The 20,644-nt window shown below is 55.1% G+C and overlaps 1 protein-coding gene across 24 annotated transcripts in view; it reads left to right on the plus strand.

The window, feature by feature from the left end:
• LOC106740187 (uncharacterized) overlaps positions 1–19,478 on the plus strand; it is a 39,269-nt gene extending 19,791 nt beyond the window's left edge. For 17 of the 24 annotated variants that reach the window (XM_059725670.1, XM_059725684.1, XM_059725681.1 and 14 more), the window contains 3 exons: positions 6,921–7,073; positions 12,805–12,904; positions 13,456–19,478. In XM_059725670.1, the coding sequence (XP_059581653.1) occupies positions 6,921–7,073; positions 12,805–12,904; positions 13,456–13,621 (419 nt within the window). In that variant the 3' untranslated portion in view covers positions 13,622–19,478. Of the gene's footprint in view, positions 1–482; positions 3,239–6,920; positions 7,074–11,606; positions 11,742–12,275; positions 12,686–12,804; positions 12,905–13,022 lie in introns of those variants that run through there. The other 7 variants (XR_009461452.1, XR_009461453.1, XR_009461454.1 and 4 more) reach the window with 7 other exon arrangements.
• The last annotated feature ends 1,166 nt before the right edge of the window (positions 19,479–20,644 follow it).

Here is a 20,644-nt window from a genome sequence, read left to right on the forward strand (position 1 = left end):
GGGCCAGGATGGTGGCATGCAGGGGCTGTGGTGCTCTGCCCAGGTGTGTTGCCCTGTTTGAGCAGATGTCCCCTTGGGCTGAGCTTCCTGCCACTGGTTCTCAGGTGCAAGGGATGATTACTGGTTTGAGGACATCCCCTCTGGTCATCCAGGACAGGGAAAGGCACCGGTGCTCTGAGTCCAAAGGGCCATGGGGAGCATGGGCTCCCATCATGGCCCGGAGTCGCATGTGGTGACATGTGACAGGGGTTGCTCTCAGCCCCAGGCTGAGTCCCATATCTCCAATCACTTCTCACAGTCATTAACCCCATGTGCCAAGGAGCAGGCTTCAGCCCAGTGCCTGACTCCTTCCATCCCTCAGCAGGTTGGTGCAACCTACAGCCCTGTCTGGCCCATGAGGATACCCAGAGGCTCTGGTTCTGCTGGGTGAACAGGCCTGTGCACCCTGGATGGAAAGTCACAGGCTTGTTCTTATTTTCTAGCCAATCAGAGCCCACCGGAGCATCAAACAAGTGAGGATGGAGGAGGCAGCTGAGGAAAGAGGCAGCATCACCAGCACCATGTCTCTTGTTCCAACTCAAGGCAGTGCCCACAGGCTGACTGGGCTGGGCTGGGCAGGGCAGGGCAGTGGTATTGTAGCCCTGTGGGGTCAGGCCAATTCTCAGGATCTCAATATTGCACTTAGACAGGAGGGTGTGACACAATTGCACATATACAAACACAGAAATCAATTAGGTGCATACACACACACACTACCAGCTCAGGCACATACACATCCAAACCAGCCTAGGCACATGCATACCTATCACCAATTCAGGCACATACATGATACACCCCAAAAGTCAGACACAGATCACTAATTCATATATCATACACACAATGCATTATATATATATATATACACACACACACACACTCACCAGTTCACACACATACATCCCACCTACGCATACACACAGGTAGGTTCCTAACTTGGATGCTACAGTGTGTATGTATGTGCTTGGGGTACCTGGGATACTTGGGGGAAGGTTCAGGTGAGAGAGAGAGTTAAAGGGTAGGGAGTGACACCGGCTAGAACCAGGATTAGAACCGGTGGGCTACTGAGAAGCTGGCTGAGAAACTGAGCCTTGGGTTTACTAAAGGTAGACTGGGACTAGAAACTGAGGCAGACAGCTGAGATGGGGGGGGGGAGCAGATAAGTGGTGGCAAGGAAACAGCCGGGAAAGAAACTGAGGCAGAAACCTGGTTGCTCAGGGGAAAAGGAAAAGGCCGTGGGGATAAGACAGTAGCAAAGAAACAAGGGGGGTTGGAGGCAGAGAGGAGCTCAGGACAGGTGTTGGAGGTGGCGGTGAGCCAGAAGCAGGAGAGGGAGAAATGAGACAGAAGTTAGAGGGGCGCAGAGCAGAGATTGGAGCAGAGCCAAACTATAGTAAAGTAAAACCCAACTTAGGGGTCCAAATAACAATTTTATTACACAGACAACACACTACACAGCCCCATGAAGTTATTGGTTCACATACACACACACACACACACAAGCACTCACAATGGCAGCAGGAGAAAGAGACTCAGTGGAACGGCTGGAGTCCAGGTGGGGAAGAGAAGCAGAGTCCAAGTCCTTGGTTAAAGAGGGAGTGGGGGGTGATACATACCTATCCAGGCTGGAAAGGGGTCCTTGTCCAGTAGGTGTTGCCCAGAGGGGGGTTGCTAGTAGGGCCTCTGGGTGGATAGGTGGTGTGGCATGGTGCTGCTCCAGATGGAGAAAGTGTCCCACTGGGTCTGTCTTCACTGCCTCTTTTTATAGGGGCAGACCTTGTGTGACCCTAGTGACAGGAGGCATGCCCAGGCAAGGGTCAGCCGCAGGCGTACTGAGCATGTGTGCTCCATGCAGGGATGTGCAGTTTCAGGTGTCTGTAATGGTGGGGTACAATGGTAAAAGTTGCTGGTTCTGCAGGCTCTTTTGTCTTTCAAATGCTGGGTTCTTGTCTCTGTTCCTGGGTGAGATCCCTGGTTCCTGGATGAATCAATGCAAGGTGATGGCTCAGTCGTTACAGGCCATTCAGTAGAGGCCTGCTACCATTCTATTTCAATCATTCCCAATCACTCCCATTTATCCGGGAACCAATTTACATGGGAGGGGTACGTGACTCATACAGTTTCATAGATTTCATAGATGTCATAAATTTCACAGACATTAGGGCTGGAAGGGACCTCGGAAGATCGAGTCCAGGCCCCCACCCAAAGGGCAGGCAGTCAGCTGGGGTCATAGGATCCCAGCAAGATAAGCATCCAATTTTCTCTTGAAGGTGTTCAATGTAGGTGCTTGAACCACCTCCGGTGACAGGCTGTTCCAGACCTTGGGGGCTCGGACAGGAAAGAAATTCTTCCTTGTGTCCAGCCTGAAATGGTCTTGTAGTAGTTTGACCTCATCATCCCTGGGGACGCTCCGGTGAACAAACATTCCCCCAGATACTGGTGGTCACCCCTGATAAACTTGTAGGTGGTCATCAGATCACCCCTGAGCCTGCGCTTTTCCAGGCTAAAGAGCCCCAGGGCTCTCAGCCTGTCATCATAAGGTCTGTTTTCCTGACCTCTGATCATGTGCGTGGCTCTTCTCTGGACTCTCTCAAGCTTCTCCACAGCATTTTTGAATTGTGGGGCCCCAAACTGGATGCAGTACTCCAGCTGCAGCCTCACCAAGGCCGAGTACAAGGGGAGAATGATGTCCCGGGATTTGCTTGAGAAGCATCTATGGATGCAAGCCAGCATTTTGCTCGCTTTACTGGCTGCAGCATCGCATTGCAGGCTCATGTTCATCTTGTGGTCAGTGATGACCCCCAAGTCTCTTTCTTCCATAGTGCTAGCCAACATAGCACTGCCGAGCCTATAAACATACTGCAGGTTTTTCCTCCCAAAGTGGAGAACCTTGCATTTTTCAGTGTTAAACACCATCAGGTTCTCATCTTCCCATTTGGTGAGCAAATATACACTAGCTAATTGCCAGTCAAGAATGATGGGGGTGGGGGGGGAGGGGGCTGGGATGGAGTGCTGCCACCTAAAGCCCCATGCTGCCGCTGTTCTGCCTCTTGCAGGGAGTACGGTGGGGAGCCAGGGCCAGCATCTCTCCCTCCCTCTGTCCAGTCCTCCATGTGGCTTCAGAATCATTGCAGCACTCCCACATGCTTGGAGCACTCCAATTGGCTGTTTCCATCAGCCAATCAGAGTGAAAACAAAACGTTACAGACAGACAGACAGACCTAGGCTTTTATAATATTAGAATCCTCTAGCAAAAGCTTTTCCTCACACACCTTAAGCCACATTTAAAGCCCAGGCACCAGTTACAAGAAATGCAACCACAGATCCGTGCTCCCATGCACCCATCCACAGTCCTTTTCCTAGCCCAGGAACAGGCAATTATTTCAGGCAGATGGCTGCTTACAGAGTTTTGGCAAGTTGTTGAGGGCCGCCCCTTGACAGGTGCCCAGCCCCTTGATCACCATTTTGTGACCCGAAGTCCCACCTCTTTACCCCTGACCTTTGACACCAGAAGTCCCTCCCCTTGCCATTGGAAATACTCCTTTCAACAAGGGGTTTTGCTATCTCGAAACCAGCAAAATACAAATTTATATTCTAAAACTTGAACATCTACAACATTCATTCATTTGATTTCAAAAAATATTTTTGTCCTGGTTTTCATCTGTGTGTAGTGCAGTGATTTCCAACCTTTTCAGACCATGGACAGGCAAACCGCAGACCAGCAAACTGTGGATCAGCATACTGCAGACCAGAAGTGACCGGCATATTGTGGACCGGCAACCAACCCTTTGTGGCCCAGTACCGGACTGCAGCTCGGGGGTTGGGAACCTTTGGTGTAGTGTACATAGATGTGATTGTACAATAGCTTAAAATGGAGTGCTACTTTGGTATATTGTGGAGAGGTGGAAGGCATGGAGGGTACGTATAGTTTGTGGAGGGTGTGGGTATGTGGGGAGGGCATGGGTGTGGGGGGTGGATGGTCATCATTGACCACAAGATGAACATGAGCCTGCAATGTGATGCTGCGTCTAGTAAAGTGACCAAAACGCTGGCTTGCATCCATAGATGCTTCTCAAGCAAATCCCAGAACATCATTCTCCCGTTGTACTCGGCCTTGGTGAGGCCGCAGCTGGAGTACTGCGTCCAGTTTTGGGCTCCACAATTCAAAAAGGATGTGGAGAAGCTTGAGAGAGTCCAGAGAAGAGCCACGCGCATGATCAGAGTTCAGGAAAACAGACCTTATGATGACAGGCTGAGAGCCCTGGGGCTCTTTAGGCTGTAAAAGCAGAGGCTCAGGAGTGATCTGATGGCCACCTATAAGTGTATCGGGGTGACCACCAGTATCTGGGGGGATGTTTGTTCACCAGAGCGCCCCAAGGGATGACGAGGTTGAATGGTTATAAACTACTGTAAGACCATTTCAGGCTGGACAAAAGGAAGAATTTCTTTACTGTCCGAGCCCTCAGGGTCTGGAACAGCCTGCCACCGGAGGTGGTTCAAGCGCCTTCATTGAACACCTTCAAGAGAAAATTGGATGCTTATCTTGCTGGGATCCTATGACCCCAGCTGACTTCCTGCCCTTCGGATGGGGGGCCTGGACTCGATGATCTTTCGAGGTCCCTTCCAGCCCTAGTGTCTATGAGTCTATGATAGGGGTGGAGGTGTGGGGTGAGGGAGCATGTGGGTGTGTTTGTGGATATGCGGGGTGTAGGTACATATGGGGTTCATGGGGTATGTGTTGGGGGAGGGTGGCTGGGATATTTGAGGGGATGTGGGTATGGGGGTCTATATGTACAGCAATGTGAGGGTGGCTGTGGGTGCACGTGTATGGTGGTGTGTGCGTGTGGGACTTATCCTGCAAACACACACACTCTGCCCATCCCACACACACACATACTGCCCCTCCCCCCACACACTCTGCCCCTCCCCCACCCACTCTGCCCCTCCCTACACCCCCACCCACACATACTCTGCTCCCTACAAACACACACACTCTCCCCCTCCCTACACACAAAGGCATACACTCTGCCTCTCCCTACACCCCCCACACACACTCTGCTCCTCCCCCTACACACACTCTGCCCCTCCCCACACACACACACACTGCCTCTCCCCACAGACACACTCTGCCCCTCCCTACACACAATACTCTGCCCTCTACAAACACACACACACTCTCCACCTCCCTATACACTGACACATACACTGTGCCTCTCCCTACACACACACACACACACACACACACACACTGCCCCTCCCTACACACACATACTGGCCTCTCCAGCAATGCAGCCAGGAGCTACATGGTGCTGGAGCAGTTGTGCTGGAGCAGTGCTGAAGCAGGAAGGCAGGGAAATGACTGGGGGGTGGTGGCAGGGCTGTACTGCTCAGTCTTTCTGAGGCTCCCCCTGGGTCCTACTGCCCCTGTCTTCTGTCATCTTTAACAGGCAGCCAGGAACAGAGAAATATTTTCTAAATTTTTTAGGGGCCCCACAGATCCAGCCTGCGGGCCATATTTTGCCCACTCCTGCCCTAACTCAATCACACTGTCTCTTAGTCATAGCCCTGATATTGGCAGTTACATTCTCAGTTCGTTCACTGTCATTGTCACTGTCAGTGTTGCTGTTGCTTCCATTGCTGCTGTCATCATCACTGTCTCCAGGTCTGGTGGTTTTGTTGTCCTCTTCACTGTCCCTGTCCACTCCCCCTCTATGGGGGTCTCTGAACAGCCTGTGCTAAGTCTCCTTTTGCCAGGTGGAGTTGGCTGCATCTTCTCTGTCCCCTCCCATTGATTTCTAGTAGTAGGACTGGAGTTCACTCAGAACATTTTAACACAGTCTGTTTCCTCAAGCTCCATGTATCTGCATCAGGAGGCTCCTGCATTTCCACATGGTGCTCCTTACGCAGGACATGAACTTGTCAAAACAGGTTGTTGGGGACCCCTGATATTTAGTCAGGTGTCTGTACAGCACCGTCTCTTTTGGTATCAGCCTAGCTCCTGTCAACTCTTCTCAGAGCCAGTGTACTTTTTTCCATAGCCCCTTGGTGTATGGGAAGAGCCATAGGAGATGGTCAATGGTCTCTGTTGCATCTTGGCAGATTTCTCTGGGGCAGCTGGGTCAAGTCCCTTGCCGCTCCAAGTGTCTCCATGTCCTCATTGGGAATGAGCTGTGAGCTATTAGCCAGTTTGAGCCTCTGTGGTTGTTTCATGGGTCCTTGTGGAAGATCCCAGTCCCAGGGGAGCAGCTCCATGGTCAATAGCCTATCTCTGTCTCTGGCTACCTTCTGTATCTTCCCGTGGTTTTTGCCTGCCAAGTGACAGAATAAAGGTGGCAGCTCTGACACTCACCTGCTCTGGTCCCCCTCCTTCTCCAGCCTGGACTGCTCACGGCCCCTGCTCCCCACTCCAGCAAGTGCTTCAGGCTATAGGGAAGGGGGAGTTGAGTCTTAAGACTATTTCCTCTTCCTTCCATAGGCATGGGGGGCATATGCCCCCTCCATTTGTGCATGAGGTGGGCTGCCTACTGCAGACTCAGGGCTCCCCACCCTGCTGCCCTTCTCCAGGGAGCCCTGTGCCACTCTCAGACCTTGCCCACCTGGCAGCAGCAGGGGCAGAAGCAGCATGGAGTTGTGCCCTGATTATGGCCTGGGAGAAAGGCAGCAGAGCGAGGGGCCCACATCCACCCCTGCCCTACTCGGCTCTGTTCTGGCTTTACCACTGGCAGGGTTAGGAAGGGGGAGAGCAGTCATTTAATATGCATTTTAATAAGGTGGTCACTCTGAGTGTGACCTGAAAAAGGATCTACAGTGAGGACAAGACAGCACCTGACAGCACTAGGGTCCAAGAGAATCAAAAGCATGAGCTGCTCTTTTTCCTCCGCCAGGGCTGATGAAGGAGAGATTTGGGACCCACATCACATCTTACATGACTTTCATGCCCATGGTGCAGGACAAGGGGTTGGTGATCTGGTGCTGCTTCCTCCATGATGTCAAACAGATCAGAAAGGAGCAAGTGTCCTTGGAGATCCGGGTGTGGGGTGAGTGCCCAGCGCCCCTGCTATCATCTCAGTGTGTGGCCAGTGCCTGCTGCTGCAGGGGGGATGCAGATAAGCGAGATTTGCTGAAGGTAGTGGGGGAACCCACGAGGCTGCCACAGGCCTGACTCCTTGCACCCTGTCATCTGGACGGGCTGCAAGGATCCTTTCCAGAGAGCTCTGGCTCACTCTAGAAGCTGTGTGAGGGGATACAAACTGGGGAGCTGGAGCATGCTGGGCCCATTTGCCACTTGCAGCCTGCTGAAGTGCACTGAGCTGGCTGGGGCGAATCCTTGGGAGTAGACAGGGACCCTGGCATGGATGACTGCAGCAGAGACACCTGGAGCCCTGAGCAGAGGCCCTGCCCAGGGCAGCAGGAAGCTGAAACCTGCCAGGCAAGGAGGGGGAGCCAGCTGCAGAGCATGGTCCCTGCCTGCCACTGCCACAAGCTGGGAACCAGCCCTGGCAGGTGAGAGGGAAGTGTGGGGGGTGTTGGCGTTTCTTCTCCCCCATCTGACTCTCAGTGCAGCACTCCTTCTCAGCTGCAGGCAGCTGTACTAGCACCAAGGAACAAAACTCTGGTCTCCCCCAGGGGACAAATCTCCCTGCACACCATGAAACATGAAGCCTGTTCAGCAGATCAGGGGCAGTATCCAGCTCTGTGGCCAGGCAATGCTGCCCTCTGCTTCAGAGGGAAAGGGGCATGGAGGTGTCCTGCTGAGGGAACTGTTTGCAAGCCCTGTGTCCAGCAAAGCCTGCCCACGCTGAGCCCCTGAAGTGATCCTCACTAGAGCTCCCTCTCCTCTCCCTTCTAAAATGGACATTTGGATCCATCCTGTGCAGCCTCCTTTGTCCCGGGGGCTGAGTCACATCCTGGCAGGGCTGCATCCTCCCTGTTCCTGTGTCTAGCCCCTGGGCACTCTCCAGCACATTCCTCATGGCCAGTGGCTCCTGGCTGGTGGCTGTGTGCTGTGGCTCATCCCTCTGGTGGGCCTGGCATCATCCCCTGGCAGTGCCCACCTGCAACAGCTTCAGCCATGTGCATTGCATGAGAAAGATTCACAGGAGGGAAGAGGGCTGCATGTGTGTGCAGCAGCCTTGGACTTGGATTGGCCAGGTATGTCACAAGGATATCCGTGTTCTCACAGGGCCAAGCAGCGTGTGACCTAGCCTCCGCCTCTTCCCCCACGGCCCCTACTGCCCTGTCTGGCAAATCCTATGTGCTCAGGGGGGTGGCAGGCAGAGGACCTGCCCAACTGTAGAGACACTTAGGGAGCTCTATCTGCTGCAATGAGGCCAGCTGCCCTGGGGACCATTGGAAAGGGCTGCCACGGGGGTGGCCTGAGGAGGTGCATGCAGCACTGGGGAGCTGCCCTCCCCTGCGCCCTCTGGAAGAGCCACCTGAGGCTCTGTCCCACTCCCCGCCCTGGACCCAGGACCCAGGGTCCTAGCATTGCTGTGGCTAGGTAGCACCCCCATCCCCAGTCCTTGTCTCACCCCCTCTTTCATGATAGGAGCCTCAATCTGTCCCCCACCCACCATGCCCCATCTGCCCTCCCCCCGCCCCCCCCCCCCCCCCGCAACTTCATAGTTTCATAGTTTCATAGTTGGTAGGGTCAGAGGGGACCTGAGCAGATCATCAAGTCCAACCCCCTGCCATGAGCAGGAAAAAGTATTGGGGTCAAACGACCCCAGCAAAGTTTGTCTAGCCTCCTCTTAAAGACCCCCAGGGTAGGGGCCAGCACCACTTCACTTGGAAGTTGGTTCCAGGTCCTAGCTGCCCTGACTGTGAAGTAGCGCCTCGTGATGTCTAGTCTGAATCTGCCCTCTGCCAGCTTGTGAGGAATAGACTTACCTGAATAGAGCTGCTATCCAGGCTGCCTGGCTATATTTCCAGCCCTGGCCCTGGCTCCAGCAGCCCCCGGCCCCAACAGCCCTCATCCCTGGCTGCATCCCAGCTGCACTGGCCGTGATCCTGGCCCTGGCAACTCTGGCTCCTGGACCTGGCTGCACCAGCCCTGGCTGCCTCCCTGCCCCAGCCAGGGGCCAGGGGCCAGACTGGGGCCAGCCTTGGTTGAACCACCGGGCTGGAGAACTCCTTGCCTCTGCACCTCCCTGCTCCCACTGCTTTGAAAGTGGTGGGCACCACCATATGCATCCTACTGCTGAGTGGGTCAGGCAGTGAGGCACATTACATGGCATCATGCCACTTTCAAAGGAGTGGTGGTGTGGGGTGGAGGCAAGGAACAGATCCCAGCTCAGACCTGCAGCCTGCCTTGCCCAGTGCAAAGATCAGGGGGCAAGTGCTCCCCACCTCCACTTGGCTGCCTGGCACTGCACTTCTGGAGGAGCTACTTGGCTCTGATTGTGCCACAACATGGCATGGCCAGTGTCCAATTCACCATGAATGGGGCACCGTCTGGGCCAGATTGGGGGGCAATTAGAGCCCGGTAGTTTGTCCAGGGGCATGGCATGGTGGAGCCAAGAGTGGGGTGTAACTCCCCTTCCCCACCTTGGTTCCCCATTGTGCAAGCAGCAGTGGGAGCTGCCCACCCACACCCCTGGACCAATTGTCCGATGACCTGGTCCAGCTGGGGCTCCACCCATTGCACTTTCCCCACCGGCTGTCAGAGCAGAGGGGGCTTCACACACAGTACAGAGCTCGGGGCTGACCCTCCCCTACTCTCCCCAGGGTAGGGTTACCGTATTTCCACGTCCAAGAAAGAGGACACCTGTCACGCGGGGAGGTGGGATATGATGGTCCGGGTGGCAGTGATATGACAGTGCCCTGCCTTTGCCCATTCCATTGCCCCTCACTGCCAAGTCACAGCACCTCCACAGCCCTGCTGCTGCCCCTCACTCCCAACCCACTGACCCCAGCCCTGACAGTGCCCTGCACACCCAACCCAGTCCCCGTGCCCCTGCCCACCCAGCCCTGCAGGAGGGGCCCCAGCTGTCCCCATCCTGACTCGTGCAAGCAATGCAGAAGTGTGTCTGGCCCCAGCACAGGCTGGAGGGAAAAGGAGGGGGGACTTAGGGCAACCCCCCATCCAGGCTGTGGCTGTGGCACTGCACCAGGAAGCTTGGCCACTGCCTCCTCCCCCTCCCTCTCCATCTCCCCCTCCCCCTCCCCCCCCCCCAGCTTCTCCTGGCCCTCTCCATCACACCTTTTGCTCCCCATACAGCTAGGCCATGGCCAGGGCCACACAGAGCTCCCTGCTACCCTCGAAGTGTCCCAGCCCCCTTTTCACCACTGGAGGGGCAGGAAACCCTCCCCTCCTCGGACTTCCAAAGCTGACCCTCCCTCCCCAGGCTCCAACCCCCACCACACACACAGCCCCCCACACCTTCACAAATACACCCCCCCACACACACACACACTTCAAAAATAGCATCTCAACAACACGGTGTTGTTGGCAATACTGAGACTCGACTCCAAGTGGCACACAGCACTGCTGCCTGCCAGTGTCCCTCACTCCCGGCCCACAGCCCCCTGACTCCCCGCCCTGCCCGCAGGGCCCAGCTGTCCCCATCCTGACCGAGCTGGAGCGCAGCAGCTCCGATTCATGCAGGCGGCGCAGGGCATAGCCAGCCCAGCGCGGGCTGCAGGGGAGAGGAAGGGAGGCTTGTGCCTCCCCACTCCGCCCAGCTCCGCCTGGCAGCCTGGCCATGATTCCCACCCCCTCCTCCCTCCCCTCTCAGTGTTTCCTGGCTGCTCCACCCCTCGGAGCAGAGACGCTGGCCCCTGTGCTGCCCACGCAGCCATTGAGTTCTCCAGTGTCCTCGGAGGACCCCCAGCCCCTTCCCCAGCTTGAGGGGCAGGCAGCCCCAGCCCCTGATAACTCCCATCACCCTCCCCTGCTCCCACCAGTGGAGCCAAGCAAAATCCTGGACATTTGGTCAGATTTAGAAATCCTGCCTGGACAAAGATCAGAGGGCTCAAAAAGAGGATGTGTCCAGGAAATCCGGACGTATGGTAACCCTACCCCAGGGCGAGGGGACAGGGCTGGCCCCAGCCCGGCTCCTTCAAGCCTGTGGGGTGTGTGGCAGGAGAAGCTCTGCTGTGGCTTCCCCCCTCACCCGGCCCCTTCTCCCAGCTCCTCCCTGTGATGTGGGGAAGGTCAAAGCACATAATAGTGACCGCCCAGAAATCCCAGGAAACTTGGCCTCCCAGGGTAGAAATAGCAGATGTGCAGGAGATCGTGGAAGTAGTCCAATGGATGGACACCTGGGCCTTGCTTCTTGCACGGCCTGATCCTGCTCTCCTCGTCCTGGGGAAAGCAAGTAAGTGGGGGCTGGCAGGGCTGAGCTGGCCCACACTGCCCTCTGCCCCTGGGGTGAGCAGGGCATGGAGATGTCCTACCAGGGGGTGTTTACAAGCGCTGTATTCAGTGCAGCCTGCTCGCGCTGAGCTCCTGAAGAAATGCCCTCACCACCAAGGTGGTTTTCCTATTCTCAGGGAAAAACCAGGAGCATGGCAGGGGGTAGTACCCTGACTGAGGGAATGCATAGATAGCCTCCCACTTTCACTTCCAGGGGGAAGATCTCAGCTACACACTGACTTTATGGAAATGGGAGACTCCTCTGTAGCTTGCTTCTGTGGCCATATGGCTGAGGGCAAGTGAAACTCGGGGGCATCCGAACCGCAAGCCTCTGCACTTCAGCCTGCATGTAAGATGTTCACCAAAGCATTTGGAAGTGTCTGAAACCCCCAGGCAGGGGTGGGGGATGCTTGCCAGTAGCAGGGCCACATATGGTTCTTGAATGGCTCATGGATTTGGAATTGATTTGTCTGATTTGACTTGGGACGTGACATTTTTTTCCTTAAAAACAAACGAACAAGCAAGAAAAACCAGAGCCCCTTAAGCAGGGGTGGGCAAAATGCCATTCTATCTGGCCTGCAGGGCCCCTAAAAAATTTAGAAAATTAATATCAATCTGCCTTGGGCTGCCTGTCATGCAGCCCTCAATGGCTTGCCGAAACTCAGTAAGTGGCCCTCTGCACAAAACAATTGCCCACCCCTGCCCTAAAGGCAAGAAACCAGCTGGTCCAGTGTCCTCTGTCGCCCCCCATGCAGGGGCAGCTGAGTGCTGGGACCAGAACACACCTGGAAGAGAGAAATCCCAGCAGCCCCGTGTTTGCAGAGAATGGCCCAGCTCTGGGTGGACCGCGGGACCTTATGGCTACTCCCTCTCCCCTGGGCAGGTTCCCAGCTGCAGGTGACCACGGCACCCTCCTCCACAGCCCAGGTGGGCTCGGGGGCCCTGCCGCAGTGCCAGTTCACTGTTGTGGAGCTGGTAGCCCTGCGCTCCCTGCCAGTTATGTGGTATTTCTGAGAGAAGAAGGTGTCCAAATACAATGAAGGCAGGAGCCAGGCCCAGACCAGAGCCAGCCTGCCATTGGAGAAGGAGCTGGAGAGCAAAGATACCACCCTGTCGCTGGCCGTGGTCACCCTGTCAGACGACCCTGTACAAGTGCTCCAAGGGGCGACTGACCTGAAACCCTCGGCCACGACTGTGAGGGTAACAGTTGGGACACAAAGGATGCCAAGCCATGTGCCAGAGGTAGCCACAGGGGAGATGAGACCCTGGCCATGCCCTACCCCTGCAGCTGGAGTGAGGAGGGGATTCAGGATGTAGGCTGGCTCTGGGGTCTTGGGTAAGACCCTGCTTCCTTCAGAGCAATCCTGTGAGCTGATCTCTGCCATGTTTTCTCTTCCCACTGCTGAGTACAGGAGTGGATCTAACTGGTGCCCAGCTGGAATCATCCTGGGATCCTGATCGTAGTGGGAGCCATGGCTGCCAGAAACATTTTTTGCTGTATGAAGAGGAAAGGTAGAGCGGGGAGATGGGCCGCAGGGTCACAAAGGGTGGTGATGGGCCAGAGAGGGTGGAGGCAGCAGGGACGCCCAGGGGTGGAGCAGCTTGAGCTCACACTGGATGCATCTCCCAGACCATCCCAGGCTGACCCATGTCCTGCATGTTGCTCCGACCCCAGGCTGGGCAGGTGCTGGAGTGATGCCTGTTGGCCCAGGAGGTGACCCTCTGCTGCTCGATGGAGGGGAGATTTCCCGAGGATGTGACCACGACATGGGAGAGGATCCACAGTGAGGACAAGATGGTGCCTGACAGTGCTGAGGACCAACAGAGCCCTGAGTACCAGGCACTGTTCCCCGTCCTCCCCCCGGGCTGGGGAGTGACCGAGGAGAGAGCTGGGACCCACCTCACGTCCTCCCTGGCCTTCACCCCCACGCTGCAGGACCACTGGGAGTGTACAGCAGAGGTGTCAGGAGCTGGGCTCAGGCTGGCCAGGGTAGTGGGTGGGCATGTGCCTGGTGCCCGGAGATAGGGGCATCTCGCTAACACATCACTCCCACCTGTTGCAGCCTGTCATCCGCACCCTCCAGACCTGGGGGAGGTCTCCTGCCCACAGGCCCTGGTCCCAGGGCAGCCGGAGGCCCTGAGGTGCCTGATCTCGGGGTACTACCTCAAGCAGCTGGTGGTGACCTGGCTGTGAAAGGGAGTGGGAGAGAAGGAGCCCAGGCCTCTTGAGAGCTTAGGCCCCCACAGGATCTACATCCCCGCCCCCAGCCAGGCGCGGGACGTGAAGTCCTACAGCGTGGAGTCTGAGCTGTGCCTCCCCACCGGGCCTGAGGAAGATGGGGTGGAGCACCTGTGCTGTGTGGAGCACGAGGTCCTGAAGAAACCCAAGTTCAGGGCCAGTGGGCAGCTGTGGCTCCAAGGTAGGAGCATGCAAGCCGGGCAGCGCAGGGGAGTCCACAGTGGTGACAGCCGGGGGATGCTGTGCTCTGCACCAGGCACATGGCCCAGTTTGAGCAGACACCCCCTTGGACTGAGCTTCCTGCCAGTGGCTTTCAGGTGCAGGGGCCAATTTCTGGGTGGTTTAGAAACATCCCCTCCAGTCACCCCAGGAAGGCAGGGGGAAGCACTGACCACTATCAGCCTGAAGGGGAATATGGGCTCCTGTCATGGCCCAGTATCACAAGTGATGACATGTGTGTCAGGGGACATGTGTGTCACCTCAGACTGACTCCCCCAGTTCCAATCCCATCTCCCAGCTGCAGATCCCATGTCCCAAGGAGCCGGCTTCAGCCTGGCACCTGCACTCCCCCACCCCTCCACCCCACCCATGCCCCTGCAGGTGGGTGCAGCCTGCCACCCTGCCCCAGTCATGGAGATGTCCAGATGCTCCAATTCTGCCAGGCAACTGGACCCACACACCCGGGATGGCAAGTCACAGGCTCGTCCCACGTGTTTTCTAGGTCATTCAGAGACCACCAAAGCCTCAAACACTTGAGGAGGGAGGAGGCAGTGTCACCAGCGCTGCATCTCTGCCACCACTCAGGTGATACCAGGGATGGTGCCTGTTAGTGTAGTGGAAAGTAAGATAAGATAAGATGCTGAAGGTCACAGACATGCAGGAAAGGGAGCCCAAGAAGCAACAAGAATATCCAGTAGATAACAACCCTAGCAACACTTAGCAATGACAAAGGGCACCAACGGTCATAATAGGGTGGGGAAATAAAAGTGCCATGTACGGGATATCATAGTATGTAAAGCAGTAAACAGTAGACACAGGTGGGATCATAAGATGAGAGGGAAAAAGGCGGGAGAAGGGAGGGAACAAGGTGGGGTGTATGTAAATCCAGCTTAATAAAAAACTGTTGTAAAAGATACTCTGGGTCACTCCAGTTACGAGTGTCCCAAGTGCTGCCATGCTATAAAGCTGCTTTGGGAAGCCAATGAGTGTACTAGCCTGCTGCTATCCAGTCATTAGGCATTGCATGGAGTCAGGGTCTAACAGTGCCCACAGCTGGGCTGGGCTGCGGGATCAGGTCACGGTTGGGACACAGGGCCCAGGGTCTGGCTTGCAGCTTGGTCACGGCTACATCATACCCAGGCCTCTGCTGGTGGAGGCTGCTCCTGCCTCCCTCCCTCCACGTGTGTCTGTGCTGTGGGGCTGGGCAGGGGGAGGGCTAGGGGCCATGTCTCACTCTCTTTCCATGGGGCCCAGCGCCATGCAACTCCTGGGCTACCAGAATAAAGCTGACAGTGCTGATGATCATCGGCTTCCCTGAATGGATTTAGGAGCAGGCGGGGCAGGGCTGAAGCCTCCAGAGCCTCTGTATGGAGCCGTCCACAGCTTATATAAAATATATATTTTATAATATTTTATAAATATAGTTAAAAAAAATCCACCCTGGCTTCTCAGCCTCTTGCGGGCTAAGATCAAGTGCCATCACTGCAGTGGCCTGTTGCCCCAAGCAAGATGGACCTGAATGACGTTGTGTGGTACAGGCTGTGCCCCTGCCCAATGCACTGTGGAGCAGACACTAGGGCTGTGTGAAATGTCATTGCCAGTTTTGTTTCAGGGCTGTTTCAACCCATTTTGAGGATGAAACAGTGAAATCGAAATGGAACAGATATAGTCGAAACAGCCTCGTAACAAAATGAGGCAAATCGAAATGTTTCACCATTTGAATGCCGTGTTACAGGTTGAAACAGCATACAACTTCTTTATTTTTGGCCTGATTTGGATGAAACTTGCAGGAATGGTACCCCTTCTAAGGGCATGAAGCTTGCCAAGTTTCAAGGACATAGGTGCAGGGGGTTCGGGTAAACATTAACTCATTATCCTGCCTAGCTACTGTATTATGCAATCAGTCGTGAGTCACTCAGGGACCAGCTCAACACACAGTGAGGAAAATGAGTTAATGAGCAAGGATTAGCACCTAGGAAACCACAGACTAAGGAGAGGAAAGAATCAATACAGAGCCAGGAGCCGCTTCTGCCCCAAGAGAGAGACAGCCAGTTGCACAAGCCCCCATGGCACGAGATTTGTCTGCCTGCAGCTAGGGGTGCAGGGCCCCAGAACCCAGAAGCCCTGCACCGATCTCCTTGACAGCTGCCAGGCTTCATGGCCTCAGCAGGGGCCACCATCCCTGCAGCTTTCACCCTGCTCTGCTTTAACACACAGTGTCACCCATGTCACGAGTTTTGCTTGTCTGCAGCTTGAGGTACAGTTTCCCCCAAGCCCCTGCATCTATCTCCTTGAAACTTGGCAGGCCTCGTGGCCTCTGCAGGGTCTAGCATGCCTGCAGTTTTTACCCCACTGTGGCTAAACACATACACGACACAAGTTTTGCTTTCAAAACTTTGGGGTAGATTTTCCCTGGTCCCTGCACCTATCTCCCTGAACCTTGGCAAGATTCGTTCCCTCAGAAGGGGTTACCATTACTGTAGGTTTCATCCAAATCAAGCCAGAAATGACAAAGTTATAGGATGTTTCATGCTTCCCCATTATAGCTTATGGACAAATTGTCGAAACAGTGTTGCCGTTTTGATCCTGTTTCAACAGAACGGAAGAGCTGTATCAAATTGAAATATAATTTGAAACATAAAGCTGTTTCATCGAAACATGGAAACACTGGCCAAAATGGAATGCTGCTGTTTCGCACAGCCCTCCCGGACGCCCTACGAGAGTCTGGTACAGGCTCCCAGTGGGAGGATCTTGGCTACACGCCTGCTTCAGGGGAGTGGGGCACTGCTCCCCACATTGCTCTTCTGGCCATTGACCAAGAGCAGGTGAGACTTGAGTGCATCCAGATCCCAAGATCTCCTGGCTTGGGCCTGCACATGGGATGCTTGCCAATGGATCTGGAAGTATCTGAAGCCCTAGGCTGAAAAGTCTGGGATGGAGGATGCTTGCAGTGCCATGTATGGTTTTTAAAATGATTGGGTGTTGCTCACTCAAGGGGATTTGGAATGGATTTGGCTAATTTCACCTGGAATATGAACCCCCTCCCCCTACCCCCCCCCCCCAAACTCCATGGTCCCAGCTAATGGGCATTAAGCTTGGCTGCTTCCCACTTCCCTGTGCTGCCACAGGTGCAGCATTGGCCTTTGTGCCTCCCCCACAGCAGAGCAGAGGGGCAGGGACTAACATTCCCGCAGGGCCAGGGATGCAACCCAGGTGTCCTTGGCTCTGCACACCATGCACACGGCAGTGCTCAGGAGATGGGAAGGCACTGCTTGTGCCACAGAGCCCAGCGCCAGGACATGGGGGATCCTGCCCTGCCTCCACCAGGTGGGGGAGACCAATGGTGGGGAGGTGCCAGGGACTGGGTTTTCTACAGCCCACACACAGCCCCTCCCCAAAGGGGCCCAGAGCCATGAGGATCCAGATGTCCACATCTGCCCACTGGGGGCAGGGGGAAGCCTTGCAGCCAGGTCCTGTCTCTCTCCTAGTTCCCTTGTTCCCTAGGCTGAACCCTCACTGCTGGCTCAGTCCTGGCTGCCCACTTGTTATAGCAGGATGGGTTCTCTTGGGCACCACCAGCTGGGCCTCAGGGGCTCTGCCCTGCCTGGGCTGGGGCATCCTCTTCCCACTGTCTGCCACCATGCCATTTCTCCACCCTGCACTGCACCTCCAGGTGCTGAGCAGAGGCACCTTGCCTGGCCTGGCCTGGGGCTTTTCCACCAGTTTGAGCCACTGCTGTAGGGAACCCAGTGAAAGGGCAGTGGCTCTGCCCCTCTGAGCTGCCATGGGAGACAGACAGGGACAGGGGGAGCCGGGACTGACACACACAGACAGTGCATGTGCCTTGTGGGGCAGTGGCTGCTGGGATGAGAGACTTTAAGGAGAAAGGAAGAAAATGCAGTTTGAGGAGGGCTGGAAAGAAATGCTGGTCCTGTCTGGACTGAGCCAGCCCTGTCTGCCTCCAGCTTCAGGCCTTTCAGCAAGGACTGACTAGGGGCTGGAAGTGCTGCTGCTGGGTAGGTGGACATGGCCTCATCCAGGATTGGAACTGGGGACCTCTGGCACCCACAACACCGATCACCCCTGGAGCCCAGAGGTGTCAGATACAGGCCAGGGAGTCCAGCGTCCAGCCCCAGCTGCACCCCAATGCCCCCCTCCTGGTGACCCCAACACCCGCTTCTGGGGCCAGGGGAGAAGATGGTGACGTGGGGCTGGGTTGTGAGCAGCTCAGAGCTGGGGCAGGAGAAATGTAGGGTCCTACAAGGCTGAAGTTGGTTGCTTACTCGCAGTTCCTCATTCCTGGTTCCTTCTTCAAAGCTAATCTAGACCCAATAAAAGCTTAGTTAATGAAATTCTCTCTCTTTAGAATGTGTAATTCATTATAATAACAAGCATTTATTGGGTCTAGATTAGCTGTGAAAAAGGAACCGGAATAAGGAACTGGAAATAAGCAACCACCTTCAGCCTCAACAGGGTCCTGGGGGAGGGAGGGCTGATCACCCTCAGGGGCACCACTGCACCCAGCCTAGACCCATGAGCCATGGGGAGAAGCAGTGGCTCCCAGCACTCCTCCCTGCCCTGAGCCCCTGTGCCGGGGGTGTGACACCAGGGTGGGGTTTGGGAAAAAGGAGGGATTTTTTGCTTCTTTTAAGAAAGGGACTTATTTCTGCCCCTACCCCACTGCACCCCAGCCCTGTCTGCAGCAGGATCAGGGCCAGATGGGTGGGGCACAGAGGTTTCCCCAGCAGCAGAGCGGTTGTCTGGGGGACATGGGGCCCAGCTGGCTCCACCTCCTTCATCCTGGTGGCTCCCCCTGTGCAGCCCCTTCCTCCCACCCCAGGTCCCAGCCTGGGGTCGTCCGCAGCCCCAGAAGCTGCCTGCTCAGCCCTTCCCAGCCACTCCCCAGAGCAGAGCCAGGGGCAGCATCAGCCCACCAGGCTGTTCCCCCCTGGCCCAGGGGGTGAGTCCCTCAGCAATGCCCCAACTGCCCCCGTGGGCAGCTCCTTGCAGTGCCTCCGAGCCAGGCCCAGCCCAGCCCTTTCCAGCACAGCAAAAGGAGACTGAGAAGGGATCTTGTGGCTGTCTACAAATTCATGGGGGGGGGAGGGGGTGTTAAAATCCAGGTGAACCATCAGATGTCCATCTGTTACACTGCTTTTAATTCTCTGTTATGGTCTATTGAGGCATCTTGCTTAGTTTTTGTTTGATTATATAAAATAATTCCCATATGGCTGAATATCCAATTGACCAAGCAGAAAGCCACTGCTCTGAATTGGCAATTTTGGGTGCTTGTCCATTTGCAAATTCAAAGTGCTGAGCTGGCCACAGGGAATGTGCTGCTGTAGCTCAGCTTCCTTCAAAAGCTATTGGCATGTCAGTTCATATCAAACTGGATATGGGGGGGCGGGGCAGTGGGGAGACATTTATTTTTAAAAATGAATTGTCCTCCCATGTCAAAATTGTTATTGTTGCTTTTAAGCTTATTTGTTGTCTAACTTCCTCCAAAAATGGCACACTGCTATCTTGTTGATGTAATCTGGATAGCCTGCAACAAAAGAGAACTAGAATATTTTATAACTGAAGATTTTTGATGCTGCAAAAACTAAATAAAATATAAATAAGCATGTATTTAACTTGTCTAGGATGATCTTGTTTGTTCTTCTTACAAAATCATGGAATAATGGGGGGGGGGCAGCAAAGAATAGGGGACACACTGTTTACCAGGGCGCCCCTTGGCATTACTAGGAACACTGGCCATAAACTGACAAACAGCAGATTTAGATTAGACATTAGGAAAAATTTCTTTATGGTGAGGGTTGCCAAACTCAGGAATGGGCATCCAAGGGAAGCGATGCTTTCCCCTGCCTTGGGGTCTTTAGAAGGAGACTGGACAAGCACCTGGCTGGGGTCATCTGACCCCAGCGCTCTTTCGTGCCCAGGGCAGGGGTTGGATTTGATCTACTGAGGTCCCTTCTGACTCTAAAAATCTATGAAATGTATGAAACCCCCACCTGCAGCCTGGCAGGGCTGAGAACAGGCCCTCGACCCCCACCCCACTGCCCCCCTGGGGGTTTCTCCCCTTGGGCTACCCGCTTGAGGGGACAAGTGGGCTTCGGGGTACATGGCTCTGAGGAGAGAACTTGAGGTTGGGATAGTGAGGGTCTGAAGACAGTAGGTTTGTGGGTAGGGATCTGAGGAGAATTGTGGGGTTTGGGGTAAGGGAGACCTGAGGAGTCAAACCCCTGTACCTCAGAGCCCACAATTTGTGGGAGGCAGAGAGTTTGAGTTATGTGGGGGGGGGGGGGGTGTCTCAGGGACAAATGGGGTTTGGGGTACACAGGCCTGAGGAGCAGTGAATTTGGGGTACAGAGGTTAGAGGAGAGGTGGGCTTGGGTACCGAGGCTGAACACAGACATCCCTCATCGCCCCTCTGCCCCAAACCCTGCTGTGAGGGGCAGTGAGCTGAGGGTCTTCGCTACAAATGACCAACTCGAGATCCTTAACATTCTAGTTGCTTAGATGGATCGAAATATTGCAATGAAATCAAAGCATAAATCTTGGGGCCGATCCCTTCAAGCACACACTCATGCATGCACGTGCACACATGCACACACACACACACAAGCTAGCTATGAATATTTGTGAAGCACTGGTGTCAGGTATACCTATCCCAAAAGAATTGGACTCTGCCATTGATGGCCAATTGAGGCTTCTCCCAACGTGGTTTATCTTCCAGGAGGGGGTCTCCGGCTGGTCCTTCTGGCTGCACAGGTCGGGCGCTGGTCGACTTGGAG

Source organism: Alligator mississippiensis, chromosome 4 (assembly GCF_030867095.1).
Source record: "Alligator mississippiensis isolate rAllMis1 chromosome 4, rAllMis1, whole genome shotgun sequence".
Lineage (NCBI taxonomy): Eukaryota > Metazoa > Chordata > Crocodylia > Alligatoridae > Alligator > Alligator mississippiensis.